The 22,645-nt window shown below is 42.5% G+C and overlaps 1 protein-coding gene across 3 annotated transcripts in view; it reads left to right on the forward strand.

Moving 5' to 3' along the window:
- The window catches only part of PTPRA (protein tyrosine phosphatase receptor type A), an 874,792-nt gene that overhangs the window by 709,414 nt on the left and 142,733 nt on the right, over nt 1-22,645 (forward strand). For all 3 annotated transcript variants that reach the window (XM_069632225.1, XM_069632227.1, XM_069632226.1), the window contains one exon: nt 13,610-13,703. In XM_069632225.1, the coding sequence (XP_069488326.1) occupies nt 13,610-13,703 (94 nt within the window). The remainder of the gene's footprint in view (nt 1-13,609; nt 13,704-22,645) is intronic.

Consider the following 22,645-nt stretch of genomic DNA (forward strand, 5'->3'; position numbering starts at 1 on the left):
CCACTTGGAGTACAGTACACACTTTCACCCAACATTACTGTCCGGACATACATTCTAGGGATGATACACAGGTGGGACAAGTGATGCTCAAGAATCTCTTTGCCGTGCTACCCTCTAACAACCCACTTCCTTCTACAAGTACTGTTTGCTAATCTATTCAAAGCATGTGACCTAAGCAGATCCACAAGCCTCAGAAGGGTTACATTACTCGCTGTAATTGTATTTCTGATGCTGGTATCTGCTTAGATTCACAAGCGCCCACCCTTCCTCCCCTCTTGGAGTAGAAGGTGCTTTGGAGAAGAGCATAGATCTTTCATACCTCATGATCTGTACCTACACTCCACACTTCCAATCCCTCTTGTCAGAAACAAATAATCTGATGGACCTCGATGCATGAGGGATCATGGGTACATGGTACGTCACATTTGGGATAGTATTACAGTCTCACTCTGTCGATGTCCCTTTTCGAACTTCGAAACACTTCATGTGCAATACTCTGCAACTTCCACTAGATGTCGGCCTATGAAAACATGTGAATCTAAGCAGATACAAGCATCAGAAATACGATTACGGTGAGTAATGTATCCCATATACAGTCAGCAGTATGTTCATTCACTATATATACTTAAATTACTTTCCAAGTGAAACCAGTAAATAATGCAGATGCAGTTAAAAAGCTGAGAACCAGTAACAAGTTGAATTCCCTATACTTCACAAGTCCAAATCCTAAGAGGTCTTGGGCCTAGTGCCCAACATCCACATGTTCCAATACAAGGTTCCTCACAGTTAAGGACTCTCTAATAGGATGCAGTTGACTTGTGGTGGCAATTCAGAATAGTTTCAAACCATTTGAAAGTTCCACAACAATTTACCATAAGACGTGTACTTTCATCTCTCTTCCAGACCCAAATGTATGTAAGGTGAGGTGAATCTGAAGTGATCTGATGGGAAGTGAGGCGGAAAGCTTTGCTTTCCTTCAAAAAGTCAGGACACAATCAAAATAGAGCAAAAAGAATGGGATTCCATAGGAAACTATGGAGTAAATTCTGTAAAGCTGAGGACATCCAGCGTCAGTGTAGTTTGTATGAGCGTTGAGGCCGAAGTGAGCTCCGGAGATGGGGACTGTGAATCTAGGGTTTTGGATAGAGATGCAGTAATGTTGCAGAGGGGCTCCGCCCGAGGTTATGGGAAGCGGATATACATTTTATATCAAATTGATATGACCCTCAACATTTTTTATACCTATTTTATTGAACCCCAATCATCTTATTGTACACTTTATATACATTGTATATTATTTTTTTATATAAAGTTGCCATATATTTGATAAGAACCACAATATTTTTTATATACATTTGATGTATTTTAAGAATACCAAGAATGTTTGATATACATTTTGATCTAAAGGGACGGCACTAAGGCTATGTTGTAGGGGGAGTGTCTTACAACCCGATATATAGGCTTTGCGATAGGCCTGGGAAACATGTGCACTCTTTCAGCTTTCTAGAGGCTTGTCAGGATACAACAATTATAAACAGCTAAAGTTAAGATAAGGGGAAAAATACCCCCTGGAAGCCCTGGAGGTTATGACGATAGTCACATTTCTGGTTGCTTTATGGTGTACTTCATGGGATTGAAGATTTTATGACCGACTATGAACCCGAAGAGTTTTGGGACGACAATGTTCAGGTATTGGAGCAACCATCCAATGCGGCCGCCGTAGACATGGACTGTGAATCTAGAGTATTGCTGACAGGGTCCTCTGTGGGGGGGGCGAGGAGTGCCAAGCTGTACCAGAGATTATCAATAGTTATTGTGTTTGCTGTTCAAACCAACTTGAAAACCAGGTAGATCCTGATAATAGCCATTTCTACGGACAGTGTTTCGCTAAAGGAGACTGTTAGTGTTGAAGACACTGTTATTAATTGTGCTTGCTGGTCAAAACGCAATGAAAGCCCGGGGGATAAGTCTGTGTAAGGAATGTGTTTCGCTAACGGAGACCGATATGGACACTACGGCTCACTCACACGTTGATATTCCAGCTATCGGCAATAACCCCCTTTTGAAACTAAAGCAGTTTAGACGCATGTGTCTGATGGCTGTTAGAAACATCTTTGAGAAAACAGTTCCCAAGTAGACTGGGATAAAGTATTTCTAATTGAACGCCTAATGGAATGTTGATATGTTTGCTTATCGAGACGCTGACGTGCAATGTGTCTGTGCAGTAATCGCATGCACTACGGAGCCTGTAGTAGGACCAATTGTTTTAGTATTTTAATGGGAATATGTTTTGAGACTTTAAAGAACTAGATGGGTCACAGCGCATATTTAACAAAGGCTGAGTCCCCGCTAAACTACTGACCGACGCCGGTAAGGAGTTTTTAAATAAGCCGCTACCCAGTCTCGTAAAGCAACACTGGATGCATCACTTCATAACACACGTCGAAGTTAAAGCCTCTATTGTAGAACGTTTTATACAAACCTTTTTTTAAACACTGGTTTGGAAATCTTTCATGGCTAAAAACACTCGTAGATATGTTGAGGTGTTACCCGCATTTATAAATATGTATACCAACGTTCATCATAGATCTATTAAAACCAGCCTCGCTGGTGTAACGCTGCAGAATTCCATGGAGGTCTCTAAGAAATTGTAACCAAAAGACTTTTTAAAAAGACGACACTCGTGCCTCTTAAAAAGGGGGATCATGTGCGGACCTCAAAACCTTGGAGGTAAAGAACCCTGGGACAACATTGGTGCCGATATTATTATAATTGGGATTTTTATAGTTTACTGCTTTACAGCAAATTTGTGGAGTATCAAAGGATGGGTGATAGCTATGCCCCGCTGCATAGAACCGCAGAAATGTAAGTGAACAGCGATATTGTGAACATTAAATACAACAAGTCTGATTACGTACATCTGTCTAAAAACCATTTCTACACCATCAACATGTATCAGAAGAATGTGGTGCAGTGGCTTTTCGGACTAATGAAACAGTGTTGTAATTGCTGTGGTGAAGAACTATGGAGACCCCGGGCCTATATGGAAAATTGCATTAGCCAGGCCGGTTACGGCAATCAGCCATATTTTAGCTGCACTCCCATTATGTATGGTGCAAGGGACTCAGCAGTAGAAGTATTTTTAGGTGCGCTATGCCCTTCCTATGCCGCAGCTTTGGATTGGCTAAACCACACGTGAAAACGGCCGCCACCAATATTGAAAAAGAGGTCATGGAAGCGTGACAATGGCAGTTGCTGATCGGCTCACCAGACAGAAAAAGGAGGGCCAGGATGGATCTGGACTCATTTATAAACCACATAGGAGTGGTAAGAGGAAGAGGATAGCATCCCTAAAAGAACATGACCTTCTTACACAGAGCCTCTGAGGAATGTGGGAAATCTGACACGATCTCTTCAGCGTACACCCGACCCAGAATAGCATCGATAAGTTTCTTCATGGAGGTCCCACCCCTCTATCGCATCTATCCGCTATTGAAGTCTTTGTACCAGGGTTGACTGAGATGTATCTGGATTTGAATGAGGTGCGGCTGCATCTAACCTGTAAAATACCAGGCTGATGGGACCGACATCGCGGCTACATCACGTGTGTTCAACCAGGTGGACGTGATGTTGGGCGATCAAATGCAGGGTGACAATATGTACGCCTACAGAGCTTATATAGAGAGCCTATTCAATTATGGCCACAATGACCTGGATAAGCAGCTCTCAGTAGGCCTCTTTTATCCTGACAATGCAGGATATTTCGCTACACCGCTCTGGACTGTCATAACAAGGGGTTCACGAGGAGAGCCTGTCGTACCAGAACCAATAGAGTTTTCAATTTACTAGGCCGTCTGCATGCTGACCTTTCTTCCAGGATAAACTATTGATCAACGGCATTGACCTTAAAGTGAAACTATCCAGAAACCAAGATTCTTTTTGTCTTATGAGGGGAGACTCTGAACACTAGTCATATTGGCTAGTTTATTCGTCAAACGTGTAAGCACATCTCTGACCATTACATTGGTGCATGCAGAAGCACTGCAGATATCTAATGTGAAGTATCGGTAGACGAGGTACCTGTCAAGGCAACCTGTTCCTGCGACAACTTCCAAAAATAATCATCATGGGTACTGTTGAAACCGTATCGATGACCGGTGCATACAATTGAAATCCCTGCATAAGGACAGTGTCCTGATCCCTGCCAAAGCAAACTCTCCTAACTTTGGAGTTTCGAACATAATCTGGGAATACATGGGCCTGGTGGCTGTCACGGGGAAGCACATGTGTGATGCACCGGTCTCATTCACACGTAACGATGATTTGCTCTTATCTATACCCTACTTACCTTCGATCGAAGACCCGCACTTGCTGCTAGTGTGGAGCGTTTTTGATAGAATTCTCGAGACCAACACACAATGAAACATACTGTTTGATATTTAATGGATACTGTACAGATAAAAGGATTTTTGTGTAAGCATAGACATGCTCGGTAAACATTTCATAGTGTGTATGCCAGCGATACATGAACCAAGTGTAGACCCAGAAATCGTCTGGTTAGCCTGGTGGTGAACACCGATCTGCAGGCCCATGGTGGAAGACATTGGATAGCTTTGTGGATGGAGGGGGAGGTGCTAACCGTGTTTGACAGTTTGGTGCACTTCCCACAGCAGCCCATATACGCCAGAGTTTTTGACAGACTGTGTGAAAAGCATTGAAAAGTAAGCCATGACCTGTGGTCAGCACTGTATAGTCTTTATCAGTCAAATGTCTGAATGGAGTTCGCTGTGGGCTGTTTTGAAAAAGTATTTGAACAATCACAATCCAAACGATCAAATGGTGGCCAGATTCATTAATAAGACATTCCCTAATATGTATAAATCTCGCAAAATGTTCAGTGTGACAAAAATGCAAATGCGTGTCGTCTCTCTAGTGATACAAACGGGGGCCTCCCTCTGGAACAGCCTCCCTGCTTCTCTCAAACTTGAGCAGAACCACCTCCGGTTCTGCAAGCAGCTCAAGACCTTCCTCTACGCTTCCACTTTCTCTCTCTTCCTCTCCCATGCTTCTGACCCGTCTGGTCCATACACTGGTCAACTGGCCACCCTCTGCACTTGGACCCAGGACCCTGCATGTCCAGTTGCACCTCTGCACTGCCTCTTGGCTTCCCCAGCACTTGTTTCTTGTATCTGTAACCCTGCAGTCCCCTCTCTCTGCACTCAAGAGCCACCCGTTGGCTGCACTTTTGTTTACCTGCACTTCTCGATCCCCCACGCACCCTTTTGGTACTTCTCCCCTGGCCCTTCCCCGCACTTGCGCGTTCTGAATGATTCGCCTACAAACCCTTGTGTACAGGTGTGTTATAAATGCCATATCATAGCAATAAAATAAAAGCGTTGTGTGTTATTATACATTATAAATAATAAAATGTAATAAAGAACCAGTCGATTTTACAATTTGAAAACAAACATTTTAGATTTGCCAAAATGCAAAAAGACATACTTAATACAGAAAGAATGAATGTTCTACCACAAACATGCCAATACAAAATAAAGAATCTTATACATTCAGATAATCATGGTGAGCGCAATAATCAGATAACCATATACAGACGTTGTATCTCCGGCGAAGCCTAGACCGGTCTGCGGTATGGATGATGGGGGTGTCGTAGATTTGTTAGAGGGTGGGTAATGATTACTTATACAAGCTGCTATTCCACGCATCTTTGGGACTGCGGGGGGGATGGTGGCTGTTCGTAGGGGTATCTAGAGGGCTGTGTTGTTGACGAGGAGTAAAGGGGGAACCAGTTTTTATCTGCTCCAGTAGGCGACGTTACCCACAACGGCTGTCAGGATATTTAAATCGGTGACCCCTTGCATAAACTCATTCCAGCCGATGGGGGCATTTATTAAAGATGTGGGGTGTTGATTCGCAACACCCCATACTAAATCATTCAGGTTCGAACCCTTATGATCCTGCCTCTGTAAATAAGCTTACCCGTATTGGTCCAGCCGGCCACATCCTTTGCAAGCTCCATCTTATGTAGCAATAGTTCCTTGTTGGGTTTATAGCGTTGGTTAAGAGAGTTCACCACTTCCGCCACTACCGGATCTGGTCCTGGGGGAGCCTTCACACCGCTAGATTCTTCGAGGAGCATGTATAAAGTTTGTTTTTCTCTGCATCGCTGGGCGCAATTTAAATATTTATGCAAAATATCTGTGTATATAAGGCTGCTTTACCCTGCACCAGTAAAACGGGACTGTTTAAAATAGCCTTCATTGTCGAGACACATAGCGTTATCCTTCCGTATATCCCACTCGAACAGGGGCGTGGGGGGTCATCAGACTTTCTAACTGCTGCTTTTACACCAAATACATTTTATGGGTGTGCTCCATCTCTGCCCCCAAGCAAGCTGGTGATTAGCAGTAGGGCTATGCCTATCAAAGATCCTATGAATCTGCCAGCCTGCGAGACACCTTTTCTTTTAGCCCTTAGCAATATTTGTTTATTGACCATCTTTTGATGACCTGCTTTTTTTTCCTTCAGCACACTTATTTGATTGCGTGTTAGGGTTACGTGTCCCTTTAAAGTGTTCTGAGCAATCTCCAAAATAGCGCCACCAGATCGTCAGATGCCACGGCTGGAATGACCTTGCGTTGTTGAGTGATGGCATATACAAGCATTTTGAGCAGCTTGATGTTTCTCTGTATGCGCGTTTAGATGGTGACAACACGACCGGCTATTGATGCGGTAATGCATTTAATGTTTTTTAGATGTCTATTTAGGAATATGCACAGTGGATAACCCTATATATATATATATATAATCTGTGTGCAATCTGTAGCCCTCTAGAGTGGTTGTTTTTAAATCGACTAGGAGATATCCGTGGGGCTTACTGGTCGAGTCTTCAAAAGGCTCCATAGGGAAACGTATTTTGGATGGATACATCTGGCGGGCTATTTTTATTTATTGAGCATTCATGGCTAGTTATTGTTTAGCCCTGGGGTTTTTAAATAACACTATATAACTACCGTTTAGTATTATAGATCTGTTGCTCTTGCCCTTGTTTAACAAGTTCTGCACAATGTAACAAATGCTTAGATTGCTGCGGTGGAAATATTGAGAGAAGGCTTTTTCTGTCTTGCCGTTCTGTCCCCCCTCGGTCATCTTATCGTCCACGATGATCATATTCACCATGTTCAGCAGAAGTAAGCAATCGTCATTGAGACTGTCGGGCATACCCTCTACAAACCAAAGTGCTGTAGCAAGGTGGTATAAGAGGTTCCCAGCAGCTGTATAACCAGCCAATATTATCAGGAACATGTGTCATTATGGTGTTGCCCTTTTCTAGACGGTTTCTGACAGAATGACTGTTGCTGCAGCTGGAAGGCCCTGCCAGCACACACACGAACAGGTGTTGTAGCCTGGTATCCATAACGACAAATACTTGAGCATTAACAGACCATGGACAGATATCTACGTGCAAATTCCCTGGGTGATGTTAAATCACAGCAGATGGATAGCCCTTCAACCTTCTAGGGACTGGTAAAACAAACTGCTGTATCTGGAGGTCTATATTCGGCATTTAAGCACCACATGCAAACCTTCAAATGAAATGCATGGTTTTCACTATCTTACCTAGAAGCGGTGAATAAAAACATGTGCCGGCTTTTGCATATCTGTTTCAACACCATGGTTTTAAAGAGTATATAAAACACACAGCCAATGTATATGATACACGACATACCTTTTAGATGTTATAATGAATCATCCAACTTATTGCAGCCCCACCCCACCTAACCTGCAGGACAATGCTTCACACTTAAAAACAGGAGCGCCCACCATCACATCCTGTGGCGGTGGTTGCTGGCGTCAAATCCACTACTTATAATGCCCCATGATTGGCACCTTGATGGCTGTGGCACTGCACCAGCTGTATGTCCTCTGATAAAATAATAACCACCATTACAGGTCCTTGGGCTCTCAAATAGCACCAGTGTCCAAAACCCATCCGCTTGTCGATATAATTTCACGGTGTGGACAGAACCAGACAAAGGTGTTATGTGGGGTAGAAGAACACGCATGCAGTATTTTGTATAAATAAAATTAAACAAAATGGCCCTGAATCTCAATTGTTCAAAATGGGGACACCTGTATTGTGAAATCAAACCAGACGATCAGCTTCTACGGACAGAGACTGGCACGATACCTACTGCCTTGGTAGCAGTAGCTCCTCCGCTGTATACCCCCTTGCGTTGGCAAACCATTGGGGGCCACCACTAACCCCTCTATACCTTGGTCTTGCAGATAGCGACAGAGTCCAAAAACCCTGCTCTCTTCTCGTGACATTTCCATGACACTGGTAGATGATGCCCCTTTAAGTGCCCAAAAAGCCATTCTCCATTATCAGTGGCAACCCCAGGCCTTTGTGGCTTGAAGTCCCCTGAGAAACAGCCTCTTCCGGTGACACATTTCACAAATCCTTGCTACGCACATACATTCTTGATGATTGCGTCAACCTGTCGGTCATATCCATGGGAGCCCTAGTTCCATGGTGTCTGCATATGTTGGTTGCGAGGGTCCACATTCCACATCATGGGTAACCCTAGATCATACTTTCCAAGCTTTAATATGGAAGTGTCGGATTGTGTAGCTGCGCCATAAAGACTTACAAAATCCTCTACACATGTTCAACTTCTTCCTAAGCGAAGCGCTGTAGTTCAAATCTCAAAAGCAACACACACAAACAGAAACAAAATCCGTCGCTACCTCTGCGTTATCTTGGCTGACCTGAAAAACTACAGAGCATTCTAAGCAAACTGCATTTTTAAAGATGTCATTAAAAGCACACCGCTGTTTAGTTTAAAAATGCACAGCATAGTTCTAAGCACTATAAAACATCTTTCATCGGTTTGGCTCACAGCATACCAGAATATCAATAAATACAGTATCACAAACCATTTACTGCATGCTAGAATAAAACCACACAGATTTTACATTTTTAGAAAAATACACATTCCGTTACATTAAAGCCATCTTAAAATACCCCTGTGCTAACCTTTTTAATGTTGTTGAAACCACTTCAAATAAACACCAGTCCCAGTTTCCAATTAAAAGGCTTTGCAGGGGGTCTCCCAGAGCAAGGAAAAAATCCAGTCGAAAAGCAAGGTCCCCCAGAGAGTTTCAATCAGCTCTTCCAAGTTAATTGGTGGCACTGCAGGGGATCATCAGGCCAGCACTCTGACAGAATTCACTGGCAAATGGGTACCCTGATGGAGTCATGCTCCCCTTTTAAGAGGTGAAAACACAACCCCTCCCCATTGCTTTTCCCTTATTAATGGTGTATGTAAAAAATATAATTTTAACTGTTTCCTGGGTTCAAGCACTTTCCTGGGTCCAGAGACACTGTGCATTAGCATCAAAGCGCAGCATTCTATTTCCTGCATACTAAGAAAGAATTTGCGAGTGGCGCTGGACCCTGGAAACATCTAAAATTAACCTCAGGCTGCAGATGTTTCCTGTGCCGCCCTTCTGTCAGTTGGGCTTAGTTGATAAACAATGTCCATGTTTATTTTTACTGTGCTGTTTACACAGCTGTTGCAGAACATCATGTATTCTGGCGAGCTAAATATAAAGACGCGTCTGTGTTTTCTGCTGATGTGGATTGAATGCTGCTCTGTGAGTCACCACATTCCTGGGATTCCACAGAGCTGTTTGCTGGGTCACAGAGCAGCAGTGGGACACATGTAAGCTGTGCACGAAATACTGTATACTCAATAAAAACAATAGTTTGACTTTTTTAAGAGCTTATAACATGAACTGTGTTTCATTATTCCAAAGAAACACACCTCGTCAAAGGCAATAGTTTGAACTTTTGAACTTTTGTGCAGGTTCTGGTAAGCACACTTTACTAGCAATAAAGCAAATTCATGTAGGGCTACCGGACCAGTCTCTGTTTACGGAACAGGACAGGACAGTTCAGCGCAGCCAGTTAGGCGCACGTCGTTACTGCGAGGGGACCTTTTGGCCCTGGTATGTTTTGGCACGACGGACTTGGAAAGAGGAAAATTGCACTATTTACAAGGATGGGACACACATCATATATGTGATATCCATTTATATTGTAATCCCGGGAAAATATCTTTAGTGCACTATTTTACCTATTCCAGAGAAACCAGAGACAGTTGATGTATAAAATTACGTTGATCGTACTGCTGGTTTCTTTAGGTCTGGATTGCTATATCAGCATGAATGATTCGAGGGGATTGGGTCCTCCGACGTATTCCATATCTATGACAGTTATTACTGTCATAGATATGGAATACGTCGTCGGACCATCCCATCGAAAGAAAGTTACCAGGTAAGAGTAACTTGTTCTTCTTGCCATCCATGCTTTTCACTTGTATTTTCTGAAAATGGCTCATTGTGGTTTCTTTTGTGCAATGGCTATAAACTGCATCTATTTTTAGCCTGTCCTTGCAGTTAAGTCAACGTGCTACTTTTTTGCTAAATATTTGGTTCGATCTACTTAAGATATCCCGTGTATAACAAGAATGTATTTCCCAGACTTTGGTTTCACTTACTTTTCCTAAACTGAGATTAATGCGTGCTAATTAATGCTGCTTTGTAATGGGGTGCTTACAAATGTAACTGTTCTGATGACAAAGGTTACGTGGTGCTTTGGATTCCAGCCTGCAGGAGGTTTCAAAGCTGCATGCGAGTGTTTGTTAGTCAATGCTTGCTCAAACGTACGATCATAACTGTTATTTTTACCTCTTACTGCAAAGCTCCACAAGCTCCTTTCTTTTGAAGTGCATCCACGTACAAAACCGACAATTTCTCGTTGTAGCCGCACGGATCAGTGTTTGCAAATACAATATTTGCAGACAGTACATTTTAAAAATAACTACATGGCTAACTCTTTCTTCTTGCCTGTTACATGTACTTATAATGGAGGATCATTCAGTAGCTGTCAAGTTGCAGCACTTGGAAAGAATGCTACCTTTGAATTTGGCATGAGGGCGTTTAGATATGGCTGCATTGTCAGCTGCTTACAAATGTCCCTCGCGGCAAATCGAATGCACCAGAAAGGCTTTTGTGCCGAAATGGGTGTATCAAAACAGCTGCTGCAGCAAAGTTGCTGCGCCGAACTGGCGGCGTCAAAAGAGGGTGTACCACTCTATTCATACTGTGTATCAAAACCAGTTCATATAACATTGACGTACATTTTTAAATTAAAATTGATATCAAAACTTATTTTTTGTGCAACCTTATTTATAAAATGTAAATAAAAATGGTATAAAAATGCTTTTTATATTGATTTATATTGACATTTGTATATCTGAAATATTATTTTTTATATTAATACATTTTTATATTAAAAATATTGTTTACATGAATTTGTATATATAGTTTTATATTAAAACAAAATTATCATTTCCGCTTCCTATCACATTGGTGGGACCCCCCCTCTGATGCCATCACTGCGTCACCATCCAAAACCCTAGATTTAAAGTCCTGTATTTGGAGCTCACTTCACCCTCGTCCAAACACCACTGCCAGATGCTTTCAGCTATACAGCATTTTGACATGAATGTATGATCACTTAAGGGCAATAAGGGATAATACTGAAGAACCAAAGCTTTGCAAATATCCTTGATATGTAGACCCCTCTGTCGGAAGGAGCGAGGGAACAAAAAAAGCATTCTGCAAATGCCAGGCTCTTTATAACATCCTTGGAGAAAGTTGCAGTGAGCGCATTCTCATACCCATAATTGTTTGGTACGTGTGTTCTTGTCTCAGCTTTGGGATACGGCTTACTGTCGGGGACTGGAAGGGAGACTGTTGAGGAATGGTCCCTTGGTGTAGCAGTTGTGCAAGGCATGCCTGATTCAGAATCTATGCACCATTATTTTGATGAGCCTTTCATTGAAAGAAAAGTTTCTTCATTTAATAGAGCGGGATAAGACTTTATAATGTGCACACCAATGCTTTGTGTGCATATTCGGGGATGTTTTTGATCACAAACCGCTCCTCGGCTAATTGGCTGCAGCACCACTTGCCTACTTGTGATACCTCACCTTTTAAGCATGTTGCATTCCTTTTCTCTCCCCCAATTCCCGGGCATACGTCCAATAGAGAAATTAGATCACTAAAGTTTTGTCTTTTTACACAAATTCACATACTTGTATAAGGATTCATTGAGTAACGCATAAGGCCTGCAGTAAAAAAAAATTCAAACAATTAAAATTGTTTTTAAATAGTGCCATCGTTTGATCGTAGGTAAGATGTTTCTCTCTTGAACGTATTATTTTTATTTAATTGTTTAAAGGGCAGGTTTAGCTTGAGGGCAGTGGAACGCAGTACAGAGTGTGGGAAGCTACCATATGGGGTGGCATCTTTTAACAGTGGTTCAGTACTGCGAGTTCTGTGCGTAGGTATGTGCATCCATTGGAATTAGATCTTTGTCAGGTGGTGTTGAGAGATCTCTTCATGGTAAAAACATTTTGAACACTATATCATGTCTTTCATTTATCTGCTCTATTAGTATACTTCAGTATTATATTCAAGAATACTACCTTCCATATATGATTAAATAAACTGTAATACCATAAGTATTATTATTTTAAATATATATTTAAAATGAATGGGATGACGTGCTGGAATATCTCCAATCGGACTACATGGAGCAATGGTACCCACATAAAATAAGAATTTTGGACATTTTCACAGCTTAAGAAAGACTCAAGATCCAGGTGGCAGATGCTTCCGGGGGGTTAGTGGGGGAATTAGGGATGTGTTAATGTTGATTTGTTTGGCTCAGAAAATAAATAAAAACATTTTTAAAAAATGTTTTTAAAAAATGAATGTTCTTTGGAAATTGAAAGACAATTCTAGTCTTAACTTCTGCATTTCGATCAGTTATGCGCTTTTATTCTCCGAGTTGTTTTTCTGTTACTTTTCTTTCATTATTTTTGACCAAAAAAGCATATGATTTTTTCTAACTTGGCATATAAACTTTTTGGATGGATGTATTTTGTTTGTTTAGCGAGACAATGAGAAGACAAAAACCAATAGGTTTCAACATTTGTTCTTAAAAATGGGTACACAAAATCTTGGGGGCTCCCAGTCTCTGGCTGGTCCTTGTACTTTTCCCACTAACCATGACATTTGTGTAGTTAGTGGGGAGAAATCAATGATTACTTTAATCTAGGTTTAGTCAAGAGAAAAGAAATTGGCAGTGAAACATGTACAGTTGTGTTGTATAAAACAACTTCTGCCAAAATGGCAGCCCTGTTTGGCGCTTAAGCATTTAAGAATAAATGTGAAAAGTGGTCGGGTGAACTGTGTTTGAGAATGGGACGTCAGATAGGATATGAAAGGTGAAAAGATGCTGTGGAGTATGGCTTTTGCTCGGTTTATACTATGTAGGGTGTAAGAATAGCGGCTTCTGTTGTTTGCCATTACCTGATGATTTCCTATCTTGCTTCTATTAGGTGGGAACTTTGTATGAAAAATTAGGAAACCTTGCAATAGAAGAAACAACATATACTACATATGTTTTTTTTACAAGATTACAATATTGAGAATTTTATTCTCTATTTCACAGAAACTTACTTCAATAAAAATTCAGAACGATAAGATGAGGACGGGAAACCTGCCAGCAAACATGAAGAAAAATAGGGTTCTTCAAATAATTCCATGTAAGTGGTTTTTTCCAGCAACTTTTCTTGTTTCAGCCTAAAATGTACTTGAGGAAAATGTGAAAAGGTGTTATGAAGCTTGGTACAGGCAACACTTCCTCTGTGTTCAATGCACGCACAGAGGATGCCGCCAGAGTTCAAGCACATGGAAACTTCATTGCAGTCTCGTTTATTGATCTGTTTGTGGTATCAAGGCACAGTACATTTTTCCCATCTCATGCCCTTAGCACTGCCGGATACAGTGGGTCAATGGTTTGAAGCAGCCCCGACATGACTAGCGGTGATAGGTGCATGAAAAGTTTGAGAACGTTTTTGTTTGGGTGTGGCACTATAGATGGAGATGCTGCTGTCCAGAGGAATGGACTAAAAATGAGGCAGATGAAGAGGACCAACATGGACTCACGAAATAATGTATATCCTGGTTATATATTCAACATGTACTGTCTGTTCTAAAGGGCACTATGCCAGTGCCACAGGAGTAGGAACCCTGAGGTTACTATGTTTTTCAATGATGGATTTAGAAGAAGGGGGTTGATTTGGGTCAACTCTATATGCGTGTGTTTGGTTTTTGCTAACATTTTCATTTTAATTTCGCAAACGAATTCCTAAGACATATTAAAAATAAGGAAGGCACCCTGTTAAACAATTAGAGTGATAAAGAAGTGAGCGAGCCATAGATCAATTCAATTATCTGCCTCAATTCTAAACATTTAATTTTGATCCAAATCGGCACATCACAGAAGTATCATTTATTGTATTGCCTGCCATGTACAGAACGTTCATAGGTTGTCTGAAATTAGAATGTTCCACCCGAATGAGCAAATGGTGTTATGGAAATCATTGGGCACAATTGACTAATAAGGAAAATGCTGTAGACATGGGTGTTCAGACTGTAAAAACAGAGCCTTCGATCCATCTCTTCTGTTCTGTTTCATTCGGTCTTTAGTTTCTCTGCTACCCTTAACCAAAGCAAAACGAGGTTGGACCTTGCCATAGCACAAGCCTCCCTGATCCATCCCCTTCATGAAGAAAAGCTTGTCATGCTTTCTACCTCTTGTCATGACGTCAAAAACTCTGCCCACCGACTTGCACCTTCTGTCAGGCCAGCATTGTTTTTAACAGCGCAGATTGGTAAGAGGCAGCTTTGCCTTGGAGACCACACACCTTCTATCCAGGTCCAGGCCTGTCTGTATTGCAGCTATTGGTCTGCCACCTGCAGCAGAGGAACCGTGAAAGACCTGGCAACATATCAAACAAATGTAAGCTTTGTTTTAAACGGCCAATAACCAAAAGTGGGAATCTCAAAACCTGGTGTGCTGCTTGCATGCGCCTCAATTACCAAACTTCTTTGCACTCTTCATATCAACAACATGAATAGTCTAATTCCATTTCACGGTGTATATGTTCAGTTACAGCTCTAGTTCGACCAAAACCTCCAAATTATATGTAAAATGATTGTTAACTAATTTGGAAAATGATGGTCCTATACTATGAATAAGTGAAATGAAGGCCGTGATTGTTGGTTATTGAAATGCTTATAGCCCTGATTATTACATATTATTTCAAACTATAGCTGGTTTCAGTATACAACTTTACTTTTTAATGGTCTGCAAAGAGGGAGATTTTGTGTTTATGTTGAAAATGTGCAACACATGTGATTTCCTTGAATAGATTTATGAAACAGAATGATTTAATACAGGGTTCGAAACTTAAAATAAACAAAGTCCAGCCAGCATTGTATTACCAAGATTAAGGTGTTGGGGAAAAAACATAGCTGCTCTTTCCCAAAGACCATTATGATTGCATAGCTGCCAAGTGGCCCGACGTCATGTCGGACCCCTTCAGCCAGTCCTGGTTCTACATGTTGCATGCTGGGGCTCGTGGGCTTGTATTGTGAAAGGAAAATATGAACTAACAAATACCAGCTTTCAATCCCCACAGCCAGTACAAGGCAAAAGTGTCGCTCCTGGTTGTGGTATGTTTCACATGAGAAATTGCAATTGTAATTGGTAATTTATTACGCGCTTAATACCCAGAGGTTTCTAAGTGCGGGCCTGGGGATCGAACCTGCGTTGCTCAGCATCGTCTTGCTTCCAAGGCAAGCGTGTCGCCACTGAGCTTATCCTGCTGAAGAGCATGGAGCTGATGAAGTTCTGAATGAGGTACCAAATACGTCCGAGCATTGATAGACTTGGCTCACGCGGAGTCCTTCCTGACCTACACCATCTTTACTGTGCTTGTAGCTACAGGCAGCACCGACTTTACATTTGTGGTCACCATTCCATCCCAATCCCTAGACAAGCGTGAGCTGCAAGTAACCTGCAGTGCTGGAACAGGGGGAATATTTAGGAGTCGGAAAAGAGGTTCCCAGCATGTTGGACATAGAGGCAATGTTCCCTATAATTATTCTTCTCAAAACACTCAATAGAAATCTTCAACCTAACCAATGACAACGGCATTGACTTCCTGATCATCACAGAAACATGGCTGGGCGACCACTACAAAATCACACTCCAAAGCTGCCTTCCAACCAACTTCAAATGCCTTCAAATAAACAGGAAAAACAAAAAAGGAGGAGGCATCGCAATAGCATTCAAAGGACAACTGAAAATAAAAACAGACGAACCGCTCAGCATCCTCAACTGCGAAACCATAGAAATACACCTAACAGCAAGCCCAAAAACCAATGTCACTTTCACCCTGGTGTACAGACCACCGACATATGATGCACCCTTCGTCTACAACTTCATAGAAGCCATCACCAACATGGCCATCAAACACGAACACCTAATCATCCTGGGGGACTTCAACATCTGGTTTGAAGACAGTCACGCCAACTACCAAAACTCACTGACTGAACAACTCACTACCATGAAACTACGACAACTTGTCAAAGGGGCAACACACTCAGCAGGACCCACCCTCGACGCAATTTTCGCCAATGAAAAACTCATCACCACGGCACCGCCGATACAAATACTGTGGAGCGACCATCTCATCATCCCATTCGTGATCACTCTGCCTACTCAAGTTTGCATCACAACCTCCTAAACTCACAACCACCACAAAAAGAAACTGGAAACATGTCAAAGAAAGCAACCTATTGGAACAACTGGAGTTAACCAAACCCTCAACTACAGAACAAGAGCTAGCTGACCTAGACGGGAAAGTGGAGCTACTACACAAATGGATTGCAGACACAATTGACAAGATCTCCCCAGAAAAACCATTCACCCCATCAAAAAAAAGAGCAACGGCAAAATGGTTCCCTCCACTATTAAGCACCATGAAAAAGGAAAACAAGAAGATGGAACTGAAATGGAGGAAAGAATACAATCCAGACAAAAAACACTGTTCCAGAGACAAATCCGCACATACAAGAAGGAAATTCAAAAGGCGAAGAGAAGGCATTATGATGACAGAATCACCAATGTCACCAACACACAAAAAGAAATGTTTAACATCATTAAAGAGATGAGAAACCCACCAGGCTGTGACGGCACCTCAACCCCCTCAGAAACTATGCAACGACCTGGTAGACCACTTCAAGAAAAAAAATCAGTGACATCCGACAAAACATACCAACCAACCACAACATGTTACCAAGTGAACCCATCACAGAACCTCAGCACAAATTCCAAAACTTTCCTGAAATATTAGCAGAGGCATTTGCAATGCTGGTAAAACTAAGCAAGAAAGCTGGATCACCAACGGATCCCTGTCCCCTGGACATCTACAAATCAATCCTTGCACAAGGAACGCCAGCAGAATACTACAGAAACCTTCTGAACCTATCACTAGCAACAGGAACTGTACCGAGGACCTTCAAATCAGCATATATCAAACCACTTCAAAAAACACAAGTGCCAACGTAGAAGACCTCCAACTACAGGCCAATTTAAAACATTACCTACCCGGCAAAGCTCCTGGAAACCTATTTATATAAACTAACTCAAGAACACGTAGAAAAACACCACCTGCTAGACCAGGCTCAAGTCGGTTTCAAACCCGCAAGAGGAACGGAAATGGCACTACTAACCACCTGGGACGACCTAAAAACGAACACAGACTCAAACACAACCTCAGCCCTTCTTCTACTCGACATCTCTGCAGCCTTCGACACAGTTAGTCATGACACCCTAACCAAAAGACTAGAAGACATAGTCATAACAGACAGAGCACTAGTCTGGACTAAATAATCCCTAGCAGACAGAACAGAAACCGTTTGGATTAAACCCTTCAAATCCACTCCAAGAGTTAACGACTGTGGAGTGCCACAAAGATCCTCACTATCGCCACTGTACTTCAACATCTACCAGACTACGGTTATCAGAATCTTCAAAAAGTATGACATCACATGCTACAACTACGCAGATGATACTCAAATCATCCATAAAATCAAAGACACCCAAATCGATCATTCAACCCTAATCGAGTTTCTAAAAGAAGTCTTCAACTGGATGACTGCCAACAATCTGAAAATCAACCCAGGAAAGACAAATCATGATCATATCCAAAGACCAAGAGAACGAAACCGCCATCCCGTGGCCAATGAAAATGGAAACCTCACCATCTAAGGTAGTAAAAAAACTGGGAGTCCTGATGAACTCCCTAACCTTAGAACCACAAATAAATGCAATGGTCAAATGTTTTTCCTCCTCGACACGGCAAGAAGAATCCTACCTTTCCTCTCCTTCATGCACAAAACACTCACTATCGTCACCCTCCTCATGTCAAAAATTGACTATGCAAACAGCCTCTACCTCGGAATACCAGAATACCTCCTGAAGAAACTACGACGGATCCAAAATACAGCAGCCAGACTACTCCTCAAACTATCAAGAAGAGAACGCATCACTGCTGCCCTAAAAACATTACACTGGCTCCCAGTAAAACATTGCATCACCTTCAAAACAATGTGCATAACACACAGGGTAATTAGTGGACAAGGGGCAGAATTCCTACAAAAGAAAATAACAATTTACAAGCCAACAAGACTCCTCAGGTCAAGCAGCGAAATCTGCCTGGAACCAAAACCATACCTCAAGAAAAAACTGAGAGGCACCTCCTTCTACCACTTAGCCGCAAAAACCTGGAACAACATCCCAAAAGAAATGAGAAACACCAAAGATCACCTAAAATTTAGGAAACTACTAACAACCTGGCTCTTCAACACCACAGACTCAAACTGAAAACCGAAACAGAAAGGAAAAGGGATGTCTAAACTAGAGTAGACACGGACAACTCCCAGAACCGACTGGGAAGCTCCCACAGCACCTGGATGAGTGACGCCAGGTAGAGTGGAACACAGGCGACACCCATGGAGACTGAGTCAACAACCCCACCCTAATCCCACCCAACACCAACACTTGCCCCTTAGTTACCACCATGTACCACAGTGTTGTGGAATTGTCAGGATATTGGCAATCGCCACACAAACTGAGCCGTGGACATTGGCAGGTGCTCTGGCCGTATGAGTGGGAAGGGAAGACAGGTAGGGCTGTGAGGGAGGCTGGGGGCCAGATGTGAAAGGGACCTTGAAGGCCAGACAGACCCAGATCAGGAAAGAGGCGCAGGGGTGCTCTCGAAACCCATCTGGGGAGATTGCAGAAGACCAGCACCTCTATTCAGGATAGAGATGCCAACTAACCAATTGCACTAACAATTTCCTCCTCTCCATACACCTCTCAAACTCCAAACCAAACACAGCCACAAACCTGCAGCACAATAAACCGCACAAACTTCACTACATTGCAACAACAAAACAAAAACACACACTCGCACAACAGTACACGACGACTACCTGCCGCAAACACCCCAGGCCCAGCCAACGGACCCACCGTGCTTAGGCCGCTAACAGCACATCAGTGCTCTCTTGCACTTTTCCAGCTTCCTCCCACTAACCCCTCCTCCCCATCCCTTCCTCTTTCAGAGCCGCAAGAGCGCCAGGGGACCACTCTGGTGGTGATAGTGTGCAGTTCAAATGCCCTTTAACATTAACATAACTGTGGAAATGGTTTCCTTTCGTACGCACATTGGCGCAAGTGACCCAGGGGTGAGGCAGTTTAAGAGCATTAATACTTTATGCACTATCATCACTGTATGGAATGTGGAAAAGAATTGCCCCCTCCCAAACCGCTTCAGTATAAAAGGGTGCAACTTGCACCCCGTTCTACAAATACATTGACTAAAAACACAACTGTTTTCTAGGTGCTTCTTACTGCCTGAACCAATCCAAGCATTCAAGATCTGCCGCAGTACCTAGCAATAGTACTCGTGTGCAGAGAAAAAGCAATAGTACTCGTGTGCAGAGAAAGTTATTTAGAGGTCATGCGAAATCTGATTGATGCTACTGAAGAAAATAAAGGCTCATGGAAAACTGGGTTTCAAAGAGCAGACATTGCTTATCAGCCCTCTGCGCGTCTGGCAAATAATTCAGACATGGTACGTTATTTGAACTCTTGTAGTACTACTGCCTGATCTGAAGAGGAACTTTAAGTGAAAAATGAATCTTCGGCTTGGCATGAATAACTGGGTTGGAAGAAGTATGGATTGCACAAACTACTGCAGAAGCATCTGGCTCAGACTGTGAAAGCAGCTGGTGTGTCCACTCCAAAGGAATGTTCTCCTTTACCGCCAAGGGCTCTCTGCTCCCCACTCCACCGTTCCTATGCTGGCATTCAATTCTAAATGACATGGCGAAGTAAGAAATGAGTAAGGCCTCTGTGGGAATTTCATCAGTAAAATACTCACTAGGATATTGTGCATACCCACCACGCGGAGCACAAAAAATTTAAATCCTCACCATAATCTCGGCTAATTTAAGAAAATCCCAAAAATGTCAATAATGTGCACCAACATCCACTGCCCAAATATGTTTGGTAGGATTATAGAGTTGGTCAGTGAAACCGCGGATGTACAATCGATGCCCGAGTTACCATAACATTCATTAAAGTTTATGCCTAATGAGCTCTGGAAATCTGTAAGGTGTGCATATAGCCTGAAAAGCATTGTAGATTTCTAAACATCTAATGCCTTAATCTAATGTACATTTCTGAAAGTTTCTTTCCGATTGTCCGCTATAGAAAGGAAGGGGGAAATGTCTAGAGGGCTCAGGAGTATAGCAGGGGGAAATGTCTAGAGGGCTCAGGAGTATAGCAGGGGGAAATGTCTAGAGGGCTCAGGAGTATAGCAGGGGGAAATGTCTAGAGGGCTCAGGAGTATAGCAGGGGGAAATGTCTAGAGGGCTCAGGAGTATAACAGCGGGAAATATCTAGAGGGCTTGGGAGTATAGCTGGGGAAATTTCTAAAGGGCTCAGAAGTATAACAGGGGGACATATCTAGAGGGCTCAGGAGTATAGCAGGGGGACATATCTAGAGGGCTCAGGAGTATAACAGGGGGACATATCTAGAGGGCTCAGGAGTATAACAGGGGGACATATCTAGAGGGTTCAGGAGTATAGTAGGGGTTACCTTTCACGAGAAATCTAAGAGAGTTTAAAGTTGCTAAAATGGCACCCCGATGGAAGAAATAATGATACCTGCTTACTTTGCTCCATTTTATTTTGCTAAAGTGGTGTCCTTGATGGGTGAAACTATAGCTATTTTGCTCAACAAACAACCATAACAATAGCTCAAAATATGCTTAACAAACCAATATAATAAAAGATAAGAATGCGCCAAACGTTAGTACAAGTAATACACGAAAAGTAAACAATTCTTATTGACACTCGAGGTATTTTTCCTCTTGTGTTGTCACTTGTAATTTGTGCGAGCCCAGCACCAAATGTAAGGAGAAAGACTTAGTGTTTTAAATTGTATATGGATTTATTCTCCATGTATTAATTTCATACATAGCATTGACCGTATATCTGTTATTCAATCTGTAGTGGTTATTCATTCATTTTCCACGTATTAGCTTCATACATTCAAAGTAGTTACTCATTCATTTTCAATTTATGAACTTCATACATTTATGAAAACTATTCAGTCATTATTGTTTCAGCCACAATAGAGGCACTTGGAGTGCAGATCCGAGCACAAACAGAACACTGGCACATAAGAGTCGCCCTTGAGAGGACTATAAGCCAACAAAGGCTGAACCATCCAAACAAAATACACTCAAGAAGTATACATCTGCAGTGACAAGAAACCTGTAATTCAATCATCATGGCATCCAAGAGACAAATCTCCTTTTTGTTAAGGTGTCGGATTCCCTGTGTAAAGATGGAGTGAGAACAACTGAGAAGTTGAACGACATCAAAGGCTTCAAGCATAACCAAGCAGAGGCAGCACTGATTTTGCAAGACACACCAAACCTGTAATTCAATCATCATGCCACCCAACTGACGAACTACTTTTGGAAAGTCGTCTAATTCTCAGTGTAAAGAGGCATCCCAGGCAGCAGAGACAGTTGAACAATGCTTCCGGGGCCTGGGACCAGTCTACCTCCAACTTTTTCTTCCAAAACATCTTCCTTCTGGAGCTCTCTGCTCATCCACCTCCAACTCTGAGGGTCAGGCGCTTCTCCAAGCAGAGAGTTGGGGGCAGATCGATCTCCTCGCTGGTGCCTCCCTCTGGAACGGCCTCTCTGCCTCTCTCAAACTTGAGCAGAACCGCCTCTGGTTACGGAGCAACTCAAGACCTTCCTTTTCAATTCCGCTTTCTCTCTTCCTCTCTCCTGCTGATGCACCTGACTGCTCCGTGCACTGGTCACCTTCTGAACTCTGTCCCAGGCTGCTGCATGTCCAATTCCCCTCGCACTGCTATTGGGCTCTCCAGCACTTAGGGTCTGTATCTGCAACCCTACAGTCCCTTCTCTATGCACTTATGAGCAACCCGCTGGTTGCACTTGTGAAAAAATGCACTTCCACCTCCCCCTGGCGCTTCTCACCCTTCCCCACACTTGCGCGATCTGATTGCCACAAGGCCTAGTAAGAACG

The sequence above is a fragment of the Ambystoma mexicanum genome, chromosome 6q (assembly GCF_040938575.1).
Source record: "Ambystoma mexicanum isolate Mex_15411 chromosome 6q, UKY_AmexF1_1, whole genome shotgun sequence".
Taxonomy (NCBI): Eukaryota; Metazoa; Chordata; class Amphibia; order Caudata; family Ambystomatidae; genus Ambystoma; species Ambystoma mexicanum.